Source organism: Vespa crabro, chromosome 17 (genome assembly GCF_910589235.1).
Source record: "Vespa crabro chromosome 17, iyVesCrab1.2, whole genome shotgun sequence".
Taxonomy (NCBI): Eukaryota; Metazoa; Arthropoda; class Insecta; order Hymenoptera; family Vespidae; genus Vespa; species Vespa crabro.
Window position 1 is genome coordinate 737,235 of NC_060971.1, and position 17,612 is coordinate 754,846.

The 17,612-nt window shown below is 30.5% G+C and overlaps 6 protein-coding genes across 13 annotated transcripts; 5 read left to right on the top strand and 1 right to left on the bottom strand.

Moving 5' to 3' along the window:
- Window positions 1-143: 143 nt before the first annotated feature.
- On the top strand, window positions 144-3,507 carry LOC124430011 (ubiquitin thioesterase OTU1). Its single transcript, XM_046975998.1, has 4 exons — window positions 144-208; window positions 755-1,128; window positions 1,218-1,534; window positions 1,639-3,507. Exons 1-4 carry the CDS (start codon window positions 159-161, stop codon window positions 1,855-1,857), a joined length of 960 nt encoding a protein of 319 aa, XP_046831954.1. The 5' UTR covers window positions 144-158; the 3' UTR covers window positions 1,858-3,507.
- A 1,712-nt stretch (window positions 3,508-5,219) lies between these two features.
- Window positions 5,220-6,181, top strand: LOC124430201 (histone-lysine N-methyltransferase SETMAR-like). The gene is made up of 3 exons (XM_046976449.1): window positions 5,220-5,546; window positions 5,732-5,810; window positions 5,892-6,181. Exons 1-3 carry the CDS (start codon window positions 5,220-5,222, stop codon window positions 6,179-6,181), a joined length of 696 nt encoding a protein of 231 aa, XP_046832405.1.
- Window positions 6,182-6,757: 576 nt separating this feature from the next.
- Window positions 6,758-11,410, bottom strand: LOC124430010. 3 transcript variants are annotated; one of them, XM_046975995.1, is made up of 7 exons: window positions 11,274-11,410; window positions 10,519-10,631; window positions 10,210-10,402; window positions 9,995-10,092; window positions 9,703-9,839; window positions 9,259-9,606; window positions 6,758-9,184 (listed from the first exon to the last, which is right to left on the bottom strand). In XM_046975995.1, the coding sequence occupies exons 2-7, from the start codon at window positions 10,564-10,566 to the stop codon at window positions 8,830-8,832; spliced, it is 1,179 nt and encodes a 392-aa protein (XP_046831951.1). In that variant the 5' UTR covers window positions 10,567-10,631; window positions 11,274-11,410; the 3' UTR covers window positions 6,758-8,829. The 3 variants fall into 3 exon arrangements, with proteins under 3 accessions (XP_046831951.1, XP_046831952.1, XP_046831953.1); XM_046975996.1 differs by having other exon boundaries at window positions 10,519-10,626; window positions 11,274-11,409; XM_046975997.1 differs by having other exon boundaries at window positions 6,758-9,157; window positions 11,274-11,408.
- Window positions 11,411-11,578: 168 nt separating this feature from the next.
- LOC124430006 lies at window positions 11,579-16,060 on the top strand. Of its 6 annotated transcripts, none has more exons than XM_046975986.1 (11): window positions 11,579-12,634; window positions 12,813-12,934; window positions 13,040-13,163; window positions 13,263-14,036; window positions 14,211-14,439; window positions 14,499-14,710; window positions 14,796-14,975; window positions 15,050-15,189; window positions 15,307-15,424; window positions 15,547-15,689; window positions 15,792-16,060. In XM_046975986.1, exons 1-11 carry the CDS (start codon window positions 12,524-12,526, stop codon window positions 15,895-15,897), a joined length of 2,259 nt encoding a protein of 752 aa, XP_046831942.1. In that variant the 5' UTR covers window positions 11,579-12,523; the 3' UTR covers window positions 15,898-16,060. The 6 variants fall into 6 exon arrangements, with proteins under 6 accessions (XP_046831942.1, XP_046831944.1, XP_046831943.1 ...); XM_046975988.1 differs by having other exon boundaries at window positions 15,550-15,689; XM_046975987.1 differs by having other exon boundaries at window positions 15,310-15,424.
- A 229-nt stretch (window positions 16,061-16,289) lies between these two features.
- On the top strand, window positions 16,290-16,908 carry LOC124430023 (MIEF1 upstream open reading frame protein). The gene is made up of 2 exons (XM_046976012.1): window positions 16,290-16,628; window positions 16,767-16,908. The coding sequence occupies exons 1-2, from the start codon at window positions 16,473-16,475 to the stop codon at window positions 16,803-16,805; spliced, it is 195 nt and encodes a 64-aa protein (XP_046831968.1). The 5' UTR covers window positions 16,290-16,472; the 3' UTR covers window positions 16,806-16,908.
- Window positions 16,837-17,493, top strand: LOC124430021 (mitochondrial translation release factor in rescue). The gene has a single exon (XM_046976010.1). It carries the CDS (start codon window positions 16,837-16,839, stop codon window positions 17,407-17,409), a length of 573 nt encoding a protein of 190 aa, XP_046831966.1. The 3' UTR covers window positions 17,410-17,493.
- Window positions 17,494-17,612: the final 119 nt, after the last annotated feature.

Sequence of the window (17,612 nt, forward strand, 5' to 3'; positions counted from 1 at the left end):
ATTCATCCCCTTTTCAATTTATTCATACGAACAATAGTAATGATATATAATAAGCATTAATATTGATTATCGAACATAGCGTTGGATGTATGCTTGACAAAAATAATATCATCAAATATTTATCTGCAATATCGATATTTGACGTTTATTTTTTCGCTATGTTGGCTCAGTCCATCGTGCAGAGTTCTTTAATAAAAATCTTGACAAGGTTGGTCGACGTCGTCGAATAAGATTGATTGATATAAAGGAAGGGAAAATTAATTGGACAGAGATAAGTGTGCGTGGTGCGTGCGTGGCGCATAAGCTCTGTTAAAATTCTACCTGTCCTTCTCTTATATGTATATTATACATTGTGGTGTAATCGGTTATTATCCAGATCACGTGATCAACGATAACGGGCGCTGTTATTAGATTCCTTAATATTTCATATTTTCACGCTTTGTTCAATTTGCTTCAATTTCGTAAAAGGCAAAACTCACGAATCAGGAATAAGGAATAATAAGCATGGCTAGTAAATAATAAGTAAAAGTCATAGTGAGATTGGTATGACTCTCTCTCTCCCCCCCTCCCTCCCATGATATGATCTCGATCCCTTGAGAGGTTGGGATAGCCGTTTGAAAGAAAAGTCACAATAAGTTTATTTTATTTTATTTTATTTTATTTTGTTTTATTTTATTTATTTATTTATTTATTTATTTTTTTTTTTCTGGTTTAACTCATAACCGCCTGAAAGTATGGCTGGATTTGTTTTAAGGGTCAAAACAAAGTCAGGACAAAAGGTTGTAAATGGGCTTGTCCCGCAGGACAAAGTAGCTCTATTAAAATCGAAGCTAGCCGATGTAACAGGTATATCCGTTGAAGCTCTTCATGTCCTTGGTGGTTTTCCGCCTAAGGCGATCGATCTTGATAATGAATCAGCTACAATTGCGGACAGCGGTATAGTCTCTGGTGACACCCTGATCGTCGAAGAGAAACAAGTTATTAACGGCGCTCAAATAGCAACGGAAATTGGCAGATCTCACATTGTAAATGATGAAACCTTCATTAATACTCCAGGTGTACTCATGAAAATGGTTGTGCCGGCAGATAATTCATGTTTATTTACTAGCGTTGGCTACGTTCTGAATGGTAATGTTATACTCATCTAAGATATTACAAAATATGATTATACGAACTTATTCAAGTCAAGGATATATTTATATATATTTTTTATTCAGGGAAAGTCGATCGCAATTGCTCAAGTTTTATGAGAGAGATAATAGCAAATGCCGTAGCTGCCGATACTGAGGAATATTCGGAAGCTTTTTTGGGTAGACCTAACGCAGAATATTGCGAATGGATTTTAAAGCCGGATTCTTGGGGAGGAGCAATAGAATTGTCTATATTGTCAAAGTTTTATGGATTAGAGATAGCTGTAATCGATAGTATCAATGCTATTATAAATAGGTTTGGAGAAGATCAACATTATGCCCAAAGAGTATTTCTTATATTTGATGGAATACATTATGATCCGCTTTATTTGGAACCACTCGATGTGAGCTAAACATAATAAATTCTACTTAATTAAATTAAATACAATTGAAATGTATTTAGTCGTACGTAAATTGCAATTACTTAATGGTGCATTTTTTTTCCTAGGGTGGTAGTATCCAAACGATCTTTCCAACCGAAGATGATAGAATGCTATTAGAAGCTGCAGAACTTGCAAGAGAAGTGAAGTCTAGTCGTCAGTATACAGACATACAAAAATTTAAATTAATGTGTTATGATTGCAATGTCAAATTAAATGGACCAGGTGCAGCACGACAACATGCCAGTGAAACAGGCCACAAAAGCTTTGGAGAAGTGCCTGTGTAATGTAATTTCAATTTTGCTCGTGCAATATATAATAAGTATTTTTAATCAGACTGCTGCTATGTAAGGTGTTCGATAAATTAGCCTCAAAATGATTTTTCACTTGATGAAGGCTTGAAAACATTTAAGAACTATGCGCCAATGTTTCTTCTGTCCTAAATATGCATATATATTTATAAAATGCACTCTTTGATTGAATTTTATAAACAAATAATGACCACTGATTCAGCTGAAAACTTCTTTTCAACAGTGATCATACAACAATTGCGTGCGCGTGTGTGTCTTTTTATTTCGTTCTATAAAGCAAAATTATTACGGATAAAATTATGCATATTATATTTTTGAGAAAAAGTTTATGATCTATTATTTATATAAATATTTTATTATTCTTTTATTTTTTCTCGAAATTAAAAGAAATTAGTTTCACCTTGTGCATTTTATTTATCTTGTGCAATTCTTTGGTCTAATGGTTAATTCAATATCATCGTTAAAATGAGGGATATATCATTTAATTGTAAAATTGGATATATATTAGTATCGTCTATTTCACAAACTAAAACGTGCCTTTAATTATAGTTATCTTTTATTTACTTTGCAATATGTGAAATTGCGCAATATTAATAATTGGAAAAAATTTAATTAATTATTTTTCATTTATTACACTGAACAATGATTTACAGCAAACAATATTTTAAAACTCATTTAAAACAATTTAATTATATGTACACACATACTGTTTTATTACAATATATAGTATATATTTTATATTTTTCTTAAATCTAGCATTAGCAAGATTAAGAATTTATGATGGCCCTTAAATATGTTACTGTAAAAAATGTCATTTTTATTAACCCAGCATGTTCTATGACTCATATGTATTATATTTTGAAAGCTATAGCTAATAATCATTTCGTGAAATTTATACAGTAGGATCAATTTAATTTTATTTGAAAAAAAAAATATATACAAACATAACTTGTAAAAATAAGACGAGAAAAGACAAATGTTGTAAATTATAAATTACAGTGCAGCTATAATGGTAATAATACTACTATTTGAAAATAATGATTTCTTGGAAATATTCATCTTTATAGGTCATACACATATGCACACACACACACACACACACATGAAATTATTGTAAACGAATAATATAGTAAAGGTTACCAGCCGATTACTTTATTTATATGGACATATATAATAGATACTTTTGTCAGATTATATTATTTCTATGCAGATAGATGCATAGATAGATGATATTGAGTCTTGCAAGAAATTATGTCCAATTGTTTGATGAAACTAATGTTTATTGACGGCTAAATTATAGTGAATTCTTTTCTTTTCCTTTCTTCGCAAATATAAGCATCTAATATGCATTGTCACTCGTTTCTACAGTTATCGTTTTTTTAAAAAGATCTAGAATATGTTCCAATATCGTTAGTACGATAGTGCATAATTATATATATTCAGTATATTTTTCAATCCATTATGCCTGAAAACTGACAGAAAAGAATTTATAACTATTTATTACTCTGTTAGGAACATGATTTTTATAACCATTTATATAATCATACAGAACACATTTTTCAGGTCACGTTTATTCATTATATTATTATCATGAAATTATTTGAAATAAAAAACAATTATTTACTATCTGTAGTTTTTTTATTTCTGAATATAAGTATTAAATACATTATTTATATAACATCGGAGCATAAATCGTTAATATTTAGATATTCAGAATATTCTGTAGCGTTTCCAGAATGATATAACGTTACTAAAGTTTATAAAACATACTTGATAATTAAAAAAATTTATTTTTAAAATTTATCGCAATAAAATGACAACAATAATATATATAATTTTAGAGTAGAGTTAGCGTTAGTCCGTGGGTCTCCGTATGCAGCAATTTTCACATAGTAATACCTGGTATTAATTGCGAAGTCTAATTGTAAATCATGTAATGCAAATATTACCGGGCGAATGACTGCATATTTCAATGTATTTTCTAAATCCCTTTAATTTAATTCTAATTAAACACTAAAGTATTAATATTTTACATTGTTAATATGTATCTATAGGCAAATATATGGATATAGTTAAATTTAAAGATAATTTTTTTTAAATTCGCAAATTTGTATACTAATCATCATATGTATTAATTATATTTATTATTCTTTATGCTTTTATCGTGAAACAAAGTGTACCGACGTCGTAAGTGTTTTCAGACTGTTTTGTTAGATGGTATCAAATTTCGACTAATTGTGGCGACTTCATTGCGACTGTTACGCCTCCTCCGACAAGACATATAACTAACACGCCTCGGTGCCACCCAATACATTTGGTGAGAACCAAACAAATAAAGTGAGAGACTACAAAGACGCCGAAAACAAAAAAGAAATCATTCATTCTTTCTTTGATTCTTTTCGAGACCACAGCCATAGCTGTTGAGAGTGATAGTCTGATTAAATTACTGCGTATCTGACAAAGTTAAATAAATATATCACAATTATTGCTTGATGTGCAAAGTTTCTCTCTACATAATGGATTATCCACGAAAAACCTACAGAATTTATTCTTATCCTTCTCAAAAAAATGCGACCGTTGATTGGCTGGTCGATTGGACAGAAAATAAAGATCCCAATAAATCGTCGATTTATCATTTATGTGGATTAGGCTAATAAAATTAAACAAGACGAAGAGAAAACATAATCCAGTTGGGTTTCCCTCTTCGTCGTAAGAGTTTGTTATTGTTGTATTCCAATTAGATTGTATTTTTTTTACATCGTTATATCTAAGTTCTTCGCAGCAATAATTGAATCTGTGTTGTTCTTATACGGAGAGGTTATGTTTAAGTGGATAACGGTAGATTAAAAACGAACATGTAACATTTTTTTAGTAAATACCGGCATTGTCAGCACGTGGCCAATCGCTATGAAAAGGTTACTTCTTTAACAGTTTAATACCAAAATATATTCGAACGCTAGATGGTGAAATTTGGACCATTTTAGCGCCAAGATAAAATTGTTATTTATAGATATGTGTAGAGATATATAGATATTTTCTACAATTTTTAAACTTTAAAATATTTATTATAGTTTAAAATATTTATTAAGTTTAAGTTTTATAAGTGAAAAACGTTATAAGTTATAAGTACTTATTAAATTATTTAATTTTTTATATATATGTCCCATAAGTCTTTTCCGCGCCACGCTATGCATGACCTCAAACCGGCTATGTTAGTAAACATGTAGGTTTATCTATGATCCGTTTATGGCATCAATTTCAGTCGTCTCACAGCTCTTTCAAAGTATGTTTCGTTGGTGACAAAGTCTCTTTTAAAATCTTTTTCTACGCCGTTCAATATGAATAGCCAAAAGAAGCATTTGCGGCATGTTATGCTTCATTGTTTTAAAAAAGGTAGTAGTGCAAAGGACACTGCAGATGAGATTTGCACCGTTTATGGGAGTGGTACCACGACTATTAGAACCGTCCGCAATTGGTTTAAGAAATTTAGAACTGGCAATTTTGATTTGAGAGATGAAGACCGTAGCGGCCGCCCAGCAACGACGGATACGGATCTCATCAAGAGTATGCTAGCTAAAAATCCGCGATATAGTGTGCGCGAGATAGTGGATGCCACTAACATTCCCAGGACAACAGTACATAATCATTTAATCAAGATGGGATATGTAAATCGGTATGAAGTTTGAGTTTCGCACCAATTGACAGGGACCGATCTTATGAACCGCGTCTCTACGTGCGATTTGCTTCTTCAGCAACATGAAAAAAATCCTTTTTTAAAGAGGCTCGTCTCACTGGAGACGAGACTTGGATTTTATATCAAAATGTGCATCGAAAACGCATTTGGTCTAAGGAAAATCGACCTTCATCTGTTGCGAAGCCAGGACTTCATCCGAAGAAAATTTTTTTGTGTATTTGGTGGGACTGGAAAGGTATAGTGTACTATGAACTCCTTCCATAAGATGAAACGATCAATTCTGTAAAATATTGCAATCAATTCAATGAATTGAAAGCCTCCATAGCCGAAAAATGGCCAGAATTGATGAACTGGCATGGTGTTATTTTTCATCACGACAATGCAAGACCACATGTTGCGTTGGCCATAAGACAGAAACTCTTACAGTTTGATTGGGATGTTCTACCTCATCTTCCGTACTCCTCAGACCTTGCCCCATTCGATTATTACTTGTTTCTCTCGTTAAAAAATTCTCTCCGCGATAAATGTCACAAATTCGAAAGCGAAATAAAAAAGCATCTCGATGAATATTTTGCAAGTCTCAACAATTTTGAAAAGAGGGCATAATGAGGCTTCCTGAGAGATGGAAGAAGGTAATAGACCAAAACGGTTCATATATAACACAGTAAAACAACCTTAAACAACAAATATCGTCTATTGATTTCGCATCAAAAAAAAAAAAAAGGAAAAACCTTATGGGACACCCTAATATATATATATTTATGTATTTATTAGTAGTTAAAAGTAGTTATTGTTTTTGTTGAAGAATCCATAATCAGTTTTGAATATTTTTAATTAATCGATCGTTCAGTCGCACCATCCCATACATGAATTTAGATTTTTATATTGGAAAAAGTTATATATTAATATAAAATTTTAAATCAAAATCATAAAATATTAGAAATATTATGAAAATTTTGAGAAGAAAAATAAAATGTGTACTTTTAATAAGCTATCCGAAATCACAGTAATAAATAAATAAGAATAGAATAATGTTAAATTTCAATAATAAATCATATCTTATATACTGCAATTTCTAATCACAGATATGTTTAATATGAAATTACGATTAGTGTCTTCTTCTTGGGTACAATTTTAATTTAATCTGTGCGCGCACACATAACGAAATAAGAAAATATAAGATATTCTCAATATCAATTTAATGTCTCTTCCACTTAAGCATACAAGTTTGTATGTAATATTATCATAAAGTACTTGTTTTTATTTTGATCTGACTAAGATGAGAAACATTACGATATTAGTTAGAACCTTAAAAATTAATAAATTTACATATCCCCCCGTGTGTGACGCGTGCTCGCGCGTGTATGCTTATGCGTGTGTGTGTGAAAAACATTCTTTCTCATTTGCATGATTTATACTGAAATTACAACGTTTAGATCAAATACTATAAAACGAATAATAATTTGATTATGGGATAATTTTTTTTCGAATATTCTAGGAAAGAAGAATAAGTTAGCGTAATGGTAATTACTTTTGATATATATATATATATATATATTTGCCGTGAAAGTAGTAATGAAAACTTTTGTTTTATCTCTTTTGTTAAATCTATTGATTGTAATCCAATCATTTGATATTACACACAATAATCAATATATTGATTTAATCTGTAAAATTAAAATCATTTAATAAAATTGAATTTTTTTGATTTGATTTTATGCTTTGAAAGTTACAATTTATGTAATCATTTTTGTGCTAACATAAAGATTAACAAGCAATGATTAATAGTCTATATTCACAATAATTATAAATCAAAACCAAAACAAATAAACTCATTTATGTGATCTATTCAAGCATAACTTGTATAAGATATTTATGATGAGTGTAAAATTTCATAAGAGTTCTAAAGGTGCATAAAAATATTTCAACGTATATACGCCATAATATGTAAATATAAAATATAAATTATGAAATATATAAAAAAACATGTTTATATCTCTATATCTATTTAGTTTGGATAATCTAAAACCTGTTCAACGTTCATTTAATTGCACAATGTTTGTATGAAATGTAATATAGAAATAAAAAATTGGTGATAGTTGCAAACTGAATATACAAAAGTGATAGAAAATATAGTAAAATATATATTCTATGTTGAAAATCATCATCCAATTATTTGTCATTTCTTTAATAAGGTATGCGATTATAATAGATAAAAGGTACTTGATCAAATCATTACACCTCATATTAATTTATCTATGCTCATAGATAGAAGCATTATATGTATATCAACTTTGCTTTATTTCTCGCGCATATATGCATCCACTAGTAGTTGAAAATGTATTAGAAACAGTAGTATATATGTAGGATAAATGAGTATCATCGATGAATTTTCCAACTTTTTCATAGATACACCTTTCATTGTGCAAGAAAAACTCATCCGCCAATTATTTTACAATTCAATTGTAATACAATTTTGAAACAATTACAATAAAAGTTACTCTACATAAAATTACTTAATATTTTAAAATTCACTTTTGCTTTTAATATCACTCAATATAAAATAAAATATTAAGATATGCATCTTTAGATCTTGCAAATGTAACGTGATGTAAATTGTAGAATAACTTGTAGAAACTCTTGTCATTTCTTTATCGAAGCAATTCTTCTTAGAGATGTCAGAAAAAGTAACAATGAAATTCGATTAATTACATCTTTCGTTTCCCACCTCCTTCTCATACTTTTTCAAGTTGTTGTAATTACATGTAGTAGCTTTTCCTTTCTTTTGTTTTTTTTTCTTTCTTTTTTCTTTTTTTCTCTTTTCTATCTTTTTCCTTTTTTTTCCTTTTTTTTTCTTTTCTTTTTTTTTTTTTTTTTTTTTTTTTTTGTTGATATCTATATTTGCTGTTTATAATTACTTTGTTACCAATTCATGAGGCATAACTTCTACTTTTTTCAAGGCAGCCTATAATGAATGAAATGATTTATGCTGCACTAGATTGTTCCATTCGAGAGATCATATAGCTTTAATGTGTCATTGCGCTATGTATGGTGATCTAAGCATAGGGAACGGAATAATATTCAAGATGAGAATATTTATATGAGAAAACATTAATCACTCGGCATTTATAACTATTATTACTGCTAATGGAGTTCCTGATGCTTTTACATATTTTAAGGCAAATAACTTAAAGACATATCTACTCATATATGATGCGGCTAAGCCGCCAGATTCAAAACAATTTATATATTATTTATTGATTATGAGAGCTATCCGCATCTCTCGAACCTTCTCCAGAATCTGTACATTCTCCCCTCTGGTGGTCTTTAAATTTTCTATCTTTATAATCGCGTCTGTAATAACGATTTTCAGAATCTCTGCGATCCCTTTGCGAACCTTGACATCTATACTTGCGATTACTATAATATTCTCGATGATAATTAAGATAAGCTTGATATCGGCGATAACAAGAATCAAAGATCATAGCATCTGAATTTATACTACCATTTTGAAGCTGAGGTAATGCAGTATTTTCAGCGTCCGTATGAAGATCCTGTCTGTCATATCGATTTCTTCCGTTTCTGTGATAATCAGAATTATGATCAAAGCTGTAATGAACATAAGGGCATAGAAGAATGTCTATTGTGATATTAAAAGAAGAGTGAGCGCTATTAAGTAATACCTTTGAATTCTGCGATGCGAGTAGCTCTGTGTCTGTAATGGTGGAAATTTGTGAGATGTTGATTCCTGTATTCCAGTTATAGATGATACACGACTATGATGACTATTATTACTATCTCGTGCCCATCCGCCCCTACTTGTACCTCCGTTATTTGCCGATGCTGCCTTTAATGTTGCAATTTCCTTTCGTTGATCCGTATTTTCCCTATGCAATTGTTTTATCACCGCATGTGCATCTGCCAAACGTGTTACTATATCTTCTTGAGAAGATTCCGATTTGCCTCCTACTTGAATTCCCACATCTGTCACATCTATTTTTTTCTTTTGCTTCTCTAATTCCTCCAAATTTCTATAATGCAAAATATTAGTTTAATTCAATTAAATTATTGCTAATATTTTAATAATTATTTTATTACTGTGCTATTAGATTAATAGCACTACTAACTTCTTTTGCTGATCAATAATTTCTGTTAAGCACTGGTTGTGCGTTTTTGCATCTTGTAAAGAGGCTTTAATATCCTGCAAATCTTTTTCCAAGAGTTCAACCTGCAGTGGTGTCACGTTCACACATACTGGGCTACCCTGTGTGTATAAGACAAGTTATAATGACGAGCAAACAAAAACTGCATGTATGTAAAACTGTATATATGTATATATAATGTATAATTTATAACACATAGAATGTCTTTTTTTACTACTTTATAATTCCATTCTTTGTTAGAGGAGGTATAAAAGACCTTTGGTTTAGCGAACCCATTTCCATTGTCTTCAGGTGAAGAAGGACTGCTAGGTACACAAGTCGTTCCTTTTGAAAAAATTAATTGAAATTGCAAATCTGAAAAAAAAAATAATATGTATTATTATAATATAAATTATAATATAATATAAATGGAGGATATATTATAAAAAGAATTAAGTAAAATTTATGTCATATAGTCATTCTAATATACACCTCTGTTTCTCTGACGTAACGTTTCAACTTCTTGATGTAAAGCAAGTAAGGTCGCTTGATGTTGCTCTTGTAGAAATTTCATGTTTTGCTCCAATTGAGCTGCTCTATCTATATTCATATTTTGTTGTCTAGTTTGTATCATTCCATCGTTTCTCTCGTTTAAAGTAATGTCATGTGGGCTTGGTTTTTTTCCCTATGAGAAAAAAAAAATAAGGGAATACAATGGAGCACAAGATGATGATGATAATGATGATGATAATGATGATGATAATATAAATTTTTAATTCTTTTTTACTTAAGTTGGCTTACTTGTGAAAATGGTACCGTTGGTAGCTTCATAAGAACTTTAGATGTCATATTTTGTATATATAATTATTCCTCTTTGAGAAATTATTTCTTGTTATGATGCGCGTACCACTGTTCTATAAAAAATATTTCCTCTTTATTATTGTTGCATCGTGTACGGTAATTGTCATGTAAAGGAAATTTTACATTTTAATTATCTAAAGGAAAAAATCTATATTTATAATATCTTGAATATTATTTAATTGCTTACATTTAATGCCCAATATTTATTAAGTTATTCAAGATGTTATAGGATAGAAAATGATAAAAGTATAATGTAGATGATATGAAATGATTGACATTTAGAAAGAGAGAAATTGCAATATATAAGAAGAGATAGAGGAAAAGTAATGAGCTTTTAAAATATAAAAAAGGCAAATAAATGTAATAAAAACATTAAATAAATGTATAACTTTGCGAATTTTTACTTATATTATAGACCATGACATTAATCTTATTCATTTTAATGGTCTTCCCTATTGTCAAAGTTCAAGAAAAATCTTAAGCCTTATAATGTACTTAATATGAAAAAATTAAAAAGATGATAAAAGATGATAATTCGAGTTAAACCATAGAATTTTATGGTGCGCCTTATAATAATTATCAAACGAATTGCATAATTTTTAATGAGTAAAGTAAGAGAGAAAATGAAAGCGCAAGAATCGTAGACGTATAAAAAGAAATTGTTGTCTTTAATCAAACCATATTAAGAACTTTACCGAGTGGTATTTAAATGCGCAACGAGCTCCTGTAATGAAACACCAAAGAATCGTACGTTCGATTGAGATTCCAAGTATGATTGTGCGACGATCAAACACCTCGAATCTACTGAACGTCACTTAATTCTCATTTTTGATTGGTTGGCAAACGCACAAGATGGCGACCTATTCGAATTGCCTTTTTAACAATCAAGCAAGATCAGGTGCTGTTAGCGAAAAAATGTACGCTCATTACGTATCATTCCTCGTATGAGAAAGTTCATATAGGAAAATCGAATAAAAATTATTTCTTAATTTTTTCGCCACTCTCCGTGATACCGATCACGAATGTGGGCCACATTTATTATCGAAAAGGCGCGCCTTGATACCGATGCCTTTAAGAATTTGGCGCCGCGCAAAATCCGACTCCGTTCGTCGAATAATCCAAAATAACCATGACGAGACCTTGTAGCCGCGCAAGTATTGATCGGTGGTGGTGATTTGACGAGCGATAACCGCGCCCACCCTTTCATCCTACTATCCCTATGAATAACACACCTTTCGTAAATGTTGCCGCGCAAAAAAACGAGCCAATGCTGTGCCTCTTTCAAAATTTGGCGCGCAAATTGACAGAGATTAAAAGATTCATTTTATTGATAGATTTTAATTAATCTCATTAGAGCATGTATAGTCTGAAAAACAACAAAAAACAAAAAAGAAAAGATATACACTTACTGAAACGAAAACTGAAATGTCCCATTTCCGATGCACAAATTTCGAGGTAATGAAAAAATTATTAACGACATCTTCGTTTTACATCGTGAATTCAAGACAATTGACGATTGATAAGAAAATTAATGCGCGAAAAAATCATATAGCGATCATTTTATATTTGTTTTGTATTGAAAAACGAAGGAGTCGTATCTAGGGACAGAAAGCTGGTATTGAGTGAATATCGCGTTAATATATTTCTAAAGCATCTGCTTCGTAGTTCGATAAGTGATATCGAATTTAAACTACCAATTGATGGCTTGCCGCAAAACGAAAGACATTTTTTCTCACAACCCCCTGTTCTCATCCCCAGGGCGGCATATATTTCCATAGTTCTATTTTATCAAATTCAACGCATACTCCCTTTTTATATTTTTTTAACATTTAAATAATCCTAATCGGATGAATAGACGAAATTATATGTAAAGAGAGAGAGAGAGAGAAAAAAAGAAAAAAATAAGAGAAAGAGAGAAAGAAAGATAAACCTAACCAAAGAAAGAATGTCATTTTTATTGGCAACTTCGCATCTCGACGGCTACCTGACGAACGGAAAGGAACAGGAAGATTTTCTGTATTCGGGTGGAGAGGATGGAGAAAATTACGATTTCAAGGTGATGAAGTTTACAAAAATAAAATGGAAAAAGAGAAAAAAGCAAATGATAAAGAATGATTGTATAGAAGAGAAAAAGAAAAAAAGAAATTCTTAGTTATAATATCATTATCATAATTTTGTTGGGAAATTCTGATGTTATATCTGTATATCCTTCTTTTTTTTGTTTTTAATTTAAGTACATATCTGGAAATCAATTCAAGTACATAATAAAAGACGTGCAAAGACGAAGATGTAGAGACGAGGAGGAACGCGCATGGCGTAGATTCGTAAAAGAAGAAGAATTAAACGGTAATATAAGGTAAGATATATAAAATGTGAAAGTTACTCATTTACTTCTTCCTAGTTGTAATATCATACGAGAAAGAGGCTATTATTATTTATCGATGATAATACATTTATTTAGCACTAACGAGTATGGCAGGGAAGACAGAGAATTAAGAAGATTGGAGGAAGATGCACTTCCGGAATATAAATTAGGATCTTATATGGAAGGCAGTAAAAGGAATGATCATAAGTCGATTTATCCGGTAAATATATTTTTCCAATGTTATTGGAATGAAAGAAAAGCTCTTGTTTATTAATAACTTCGTTTATTAACTTTGACGATATACTTTATTAATTAACAGACAGAAGAACATGGAAAGGAAAATTTTACAAATAGGATAACAAAAACAGAAAGCAGTGATACCATTACTATCGACATGGATCGGTCAATCTTAAGAGAAGACGTGTTGCCATATAAGAGACTTGTAAGATCTAAACGATCATCGGATCTGAGAAGAACTTCCTCCGACATTGTACAAAGCAAACATTGCACAAAACAAAACGTAATATGCAATTATGAATGCAATTCTACTCCAGAATTGAGCATAGATTATGAAAGCGATAAAGAAGATAATATTTCTGTGCAACCAGATCCGGTGACTGCGCATAAAATTGCAATAATGCAGCAAAGGATTTCTGAATTGTTAGATGAAATTTCGTTCAGATTAGACAGAATTCCACTGCCCGATGGCGACATAGATTTGAAAAGAAGACAACAACGAGTTATGGAATTTTGTATAAGACTATCGAGAAATTATTTATACGATCTTAACAGATATGTCAGTGACATACAGAAACATATGCGCGCCATTTCACCATCTGCAAAGATAAAATCTGGTCGTAGAGGCATTACGTTTCACATGCAGATTATTGAACAAAAATTGATATCTTCTCATCAGTTGTTATTGCATGGATTAACTGCTTATTGTAGACATATTCCTTGTTCAATTCCGCAAGGACATTCTAAAAAGATCAAAGAACTATTGAAGGTAGTGACCGATTTGAAAGATATCTGTGATCATATTCAATTGACCAGAAATTATTTTGGCTCTGGAGATACCTGTACGTTACCACTGGTAAATAAAAAATACTCTTTTCGAGTAAAAAAAAAAGAAAAAAAAAAGAAAAAAAAAGAAAAAGAAAAAAAAAGAAAAAGCACAGATGAATTACATTCAATGTGCACACCTCAAATCTTGAAAAAGCATAAGAAACGTCAGATTTGAATTCGCTTACAGGTTCTCTAATTGCAGGAAAAAGAGACACAGGCCAAGTGTAACGCTATTTTGTCCAAGTTGAAACTAAGTTCAGGAACTGAATCGCAATTGGATGATTACAATATAGTTTCAAATGTAATTATACCATCAAATGTACCGCGGACAAAAAATCGTTTTAAACGTAAAAATTTGCAAGCTCGATTGAGAATGTACAATAATATAGAAGCTAAAACTTACAAGAGCAATTTTAAAGAGAAATCCTCAGGTACGTGATATGCTTGATATATTTTTACAAACCAAAACTTAAACCATAACGTTTTGCAGCATGTCATATAAAGGATAAAAAAATTAATACGCGTTATAATAAAATTATTTATAACGAACATTTGTCTGTACCGCAACAACCAAATTCTAGTCCAATTACAAATGCATTTTCTAAAGAGATTATCCAAGAAGACGACGCAAAATACAAAATATCCTTGAAGGAAGATGATATCAAGACAATAATGGGTACAGTCCCGGTAGATTCTGACGATGTAAGAAAATTTACTATAATTTATGATATAATGACGTAAAAAGATTATTTAATAAAAAGGAATTAAAAAATTCCTACAAATATAGGATACCAACTTGGAAATACAATCCAAGCGTGCTAATAGATTAGTTTTATCGAAAAAGGCAAAGATCATGAAAGACTCGTCTAATAAATCGTCGCATAATATAAAATTTTGTAAAGGCGAGGTGAAACATGATAAAAGAAAAAGTAATCGTACAAATCTTTATAACGATTCAATGAATAAGGTGATATATATTATGAAATAATAGCTTTTCCATCTAATTTATTTTCTAACAGGTACAAATAATTTTTATTATAGAAAAATTATACAGCAACTTCCGACGAAGTATTATTTGAATTTCTCCCAAAGTATCAATCTTTTCAGGATTATAATGATAAAGATGTTTCAAATGTTGATCTCACAAGTCGTATACCTAAAAAACATTCATTATCAAAGAGGTAAAGGATAAACACAATTATGCGTTGTATTTCGACAATATTGAATAACGTTTGTCGGATATTTATTTTAACTTATATTACTTCTTTCACTCTCTCTCTCTCCTCAATTTAAAACAGCAGAAGAGAAATCAGTAAGGATAGAAGAAACATGGACTTGATTTGTCTTTCATCTTTGGATAACATGTCCAACGAGCATACATGTAATGCTATGAGTCACTTGGACAATCATAAAAGTGTGAGTATTATATAGATGCAACAATGAAAATACAATATGCTTAGAAAGATATTTTAGCATTAAATTTTTTTTACTACAAACAAATATGTAAAAATAAAATGTGGAAAAAAAATATTTTACAGCAGAATAGTCTCGTCCAATTAAATATCTCTAAAGAAACTGAAGCCAAATTTTTGAGATATAAAATCGAATACTATCATTTATTTAAATGTAACCCGATGTATTCTAACGATACACAAAATAAGCCATGGGATATTGTGGCATGGTAAATATTAAGTCATTTTCTTTATATATATATATATATTTTTTTTTTTTCATTTTAGTATGAATTACAGATAATAATCTTGAGCTTTCATTTTTCATATAGGATTTCAGATAAACTTGTGGATGAATTAATCAATGAAATCGCAAAGGAACTGGAAATGCAAGATGTAATCCAAAAAATGTATCAACTAGAATTTAAAGAATTTTAATACACACACACACACACACACACACACACACACACGCTCACGCACATATATATTTACGGATGATAACAAAAAAGAATCATATTTATTTGAAAAGCACAAAAATTTGGAATGTTTTTACACGTACGTTGCTTTTATAAATAAAACGTTGATATTTTAAATAGTAGAGGTTTACTGTGTAAATGTTCTTTTCTTTCCGGTCCTTTCAGCCAATATATACATATGTGTGTACGTATGTACATATGTATGTATATATATATATATATAATAAAATAAAATATCTTTTAATCTTTCAATTGACATTAGTATTTCGCGCGAGATGACAATGTAAACAAAATGGTTTGAATATTGTTTACGGTTGATCATGTGATATATAGTACACGTAATGAAATACAATCGATTGAGCAGCACTGATGGCAAAGCAACAAGAAGATAACGTGGTGTCGCAATCGAGACGAGGGACACGAGAGGTTCATTTTCTTGAGCTCTTGACGAAACTTTTCGTTAATTGCAATTAAATAGAAAATAACATTATTTTCATAATATGTTTGTAATAATATAATAATAAATTCTACAATATGAGAATTGCAATTTTAAAACTTTATAAAGATTTATTACGTTATGGTGAGCAGTTAAGATTTACAGATAAAAAATATTATCGACAAAAAATACGAGAAGAATTTAAACAGAATAAATATCTAACCGAGGTGGCAGACATTGACTTTCAATTGAAGGTAATTTTATCGTAAGAAGTCTTGTTACACGAATATTTTTATTTGAAACGAATATTCGATCAAACCATAACCTATAAAATTGAATGCTGATCCTACAATAGTATTATTGCGTCATTGTTTCGTATGTTTATATTTCAGAAAGGATTGACTTTACTGAAAAATCAAAGAGTGGTGTAACTTAAATCATGAAAATTTATTAAAATAATGTATGATCAAGATGAATATACACGCTACTAATACCGTATTTTCATACGTACAATCTATTCTGAGTAAACGTTTATTGTCTTATGGTGTATTTCAATGGGTCGATAAAAAGATGCCTCTCTTTAATATACCTAATTATTGTAATAAGGATATGAAAATGAAATTTCGTCAAACGCAACGTATAAGTAACTACAATCAAGTACGTCTGAAATCCTTTAAACGTTATTTGGATTATTCGAAAGTACCGACTCTCGACGAGAATGAACTTGAGGAAAGATTTGTAAGAGGAAGCGGCCCAGGTGGTCAAGCAACTAATAAAACGAACAATGCCGTGACTTTGAAACATAAACCAACGGGGATCGTTGTAAAATGCCATGAAACAAGAAGTTTATGGATTAATCAGAAACGTGCACGAGATATAATGATAACCAAATTAGACAATTTATTAAATGGCGATCAATCAATCGAGAATCAAGAACGCGTGCTCAAAGAAAAGATGTCAATAAAGAAACGACAAAGGCAGAAGAAATTATCCGATTTAAAGAAATCGTTTAAAGAACGCGAAGGACTTGTATGAATTAGAATAAATAAGCTATCGATGATAATTCTTCGTCATTGATGTGTAGTAGACAAAAAATAAATAAGCTTTCTCTCTCTCTCACTCGCAGACATTGACGATATAATCGAACTTTAAATTAACTCGCATTTCATCACTTACCTTGGCGCAAAGTTAAAAGCTAAAATTAATATCGGAGGATAGTTATCGCTCGAGAAAGAAAA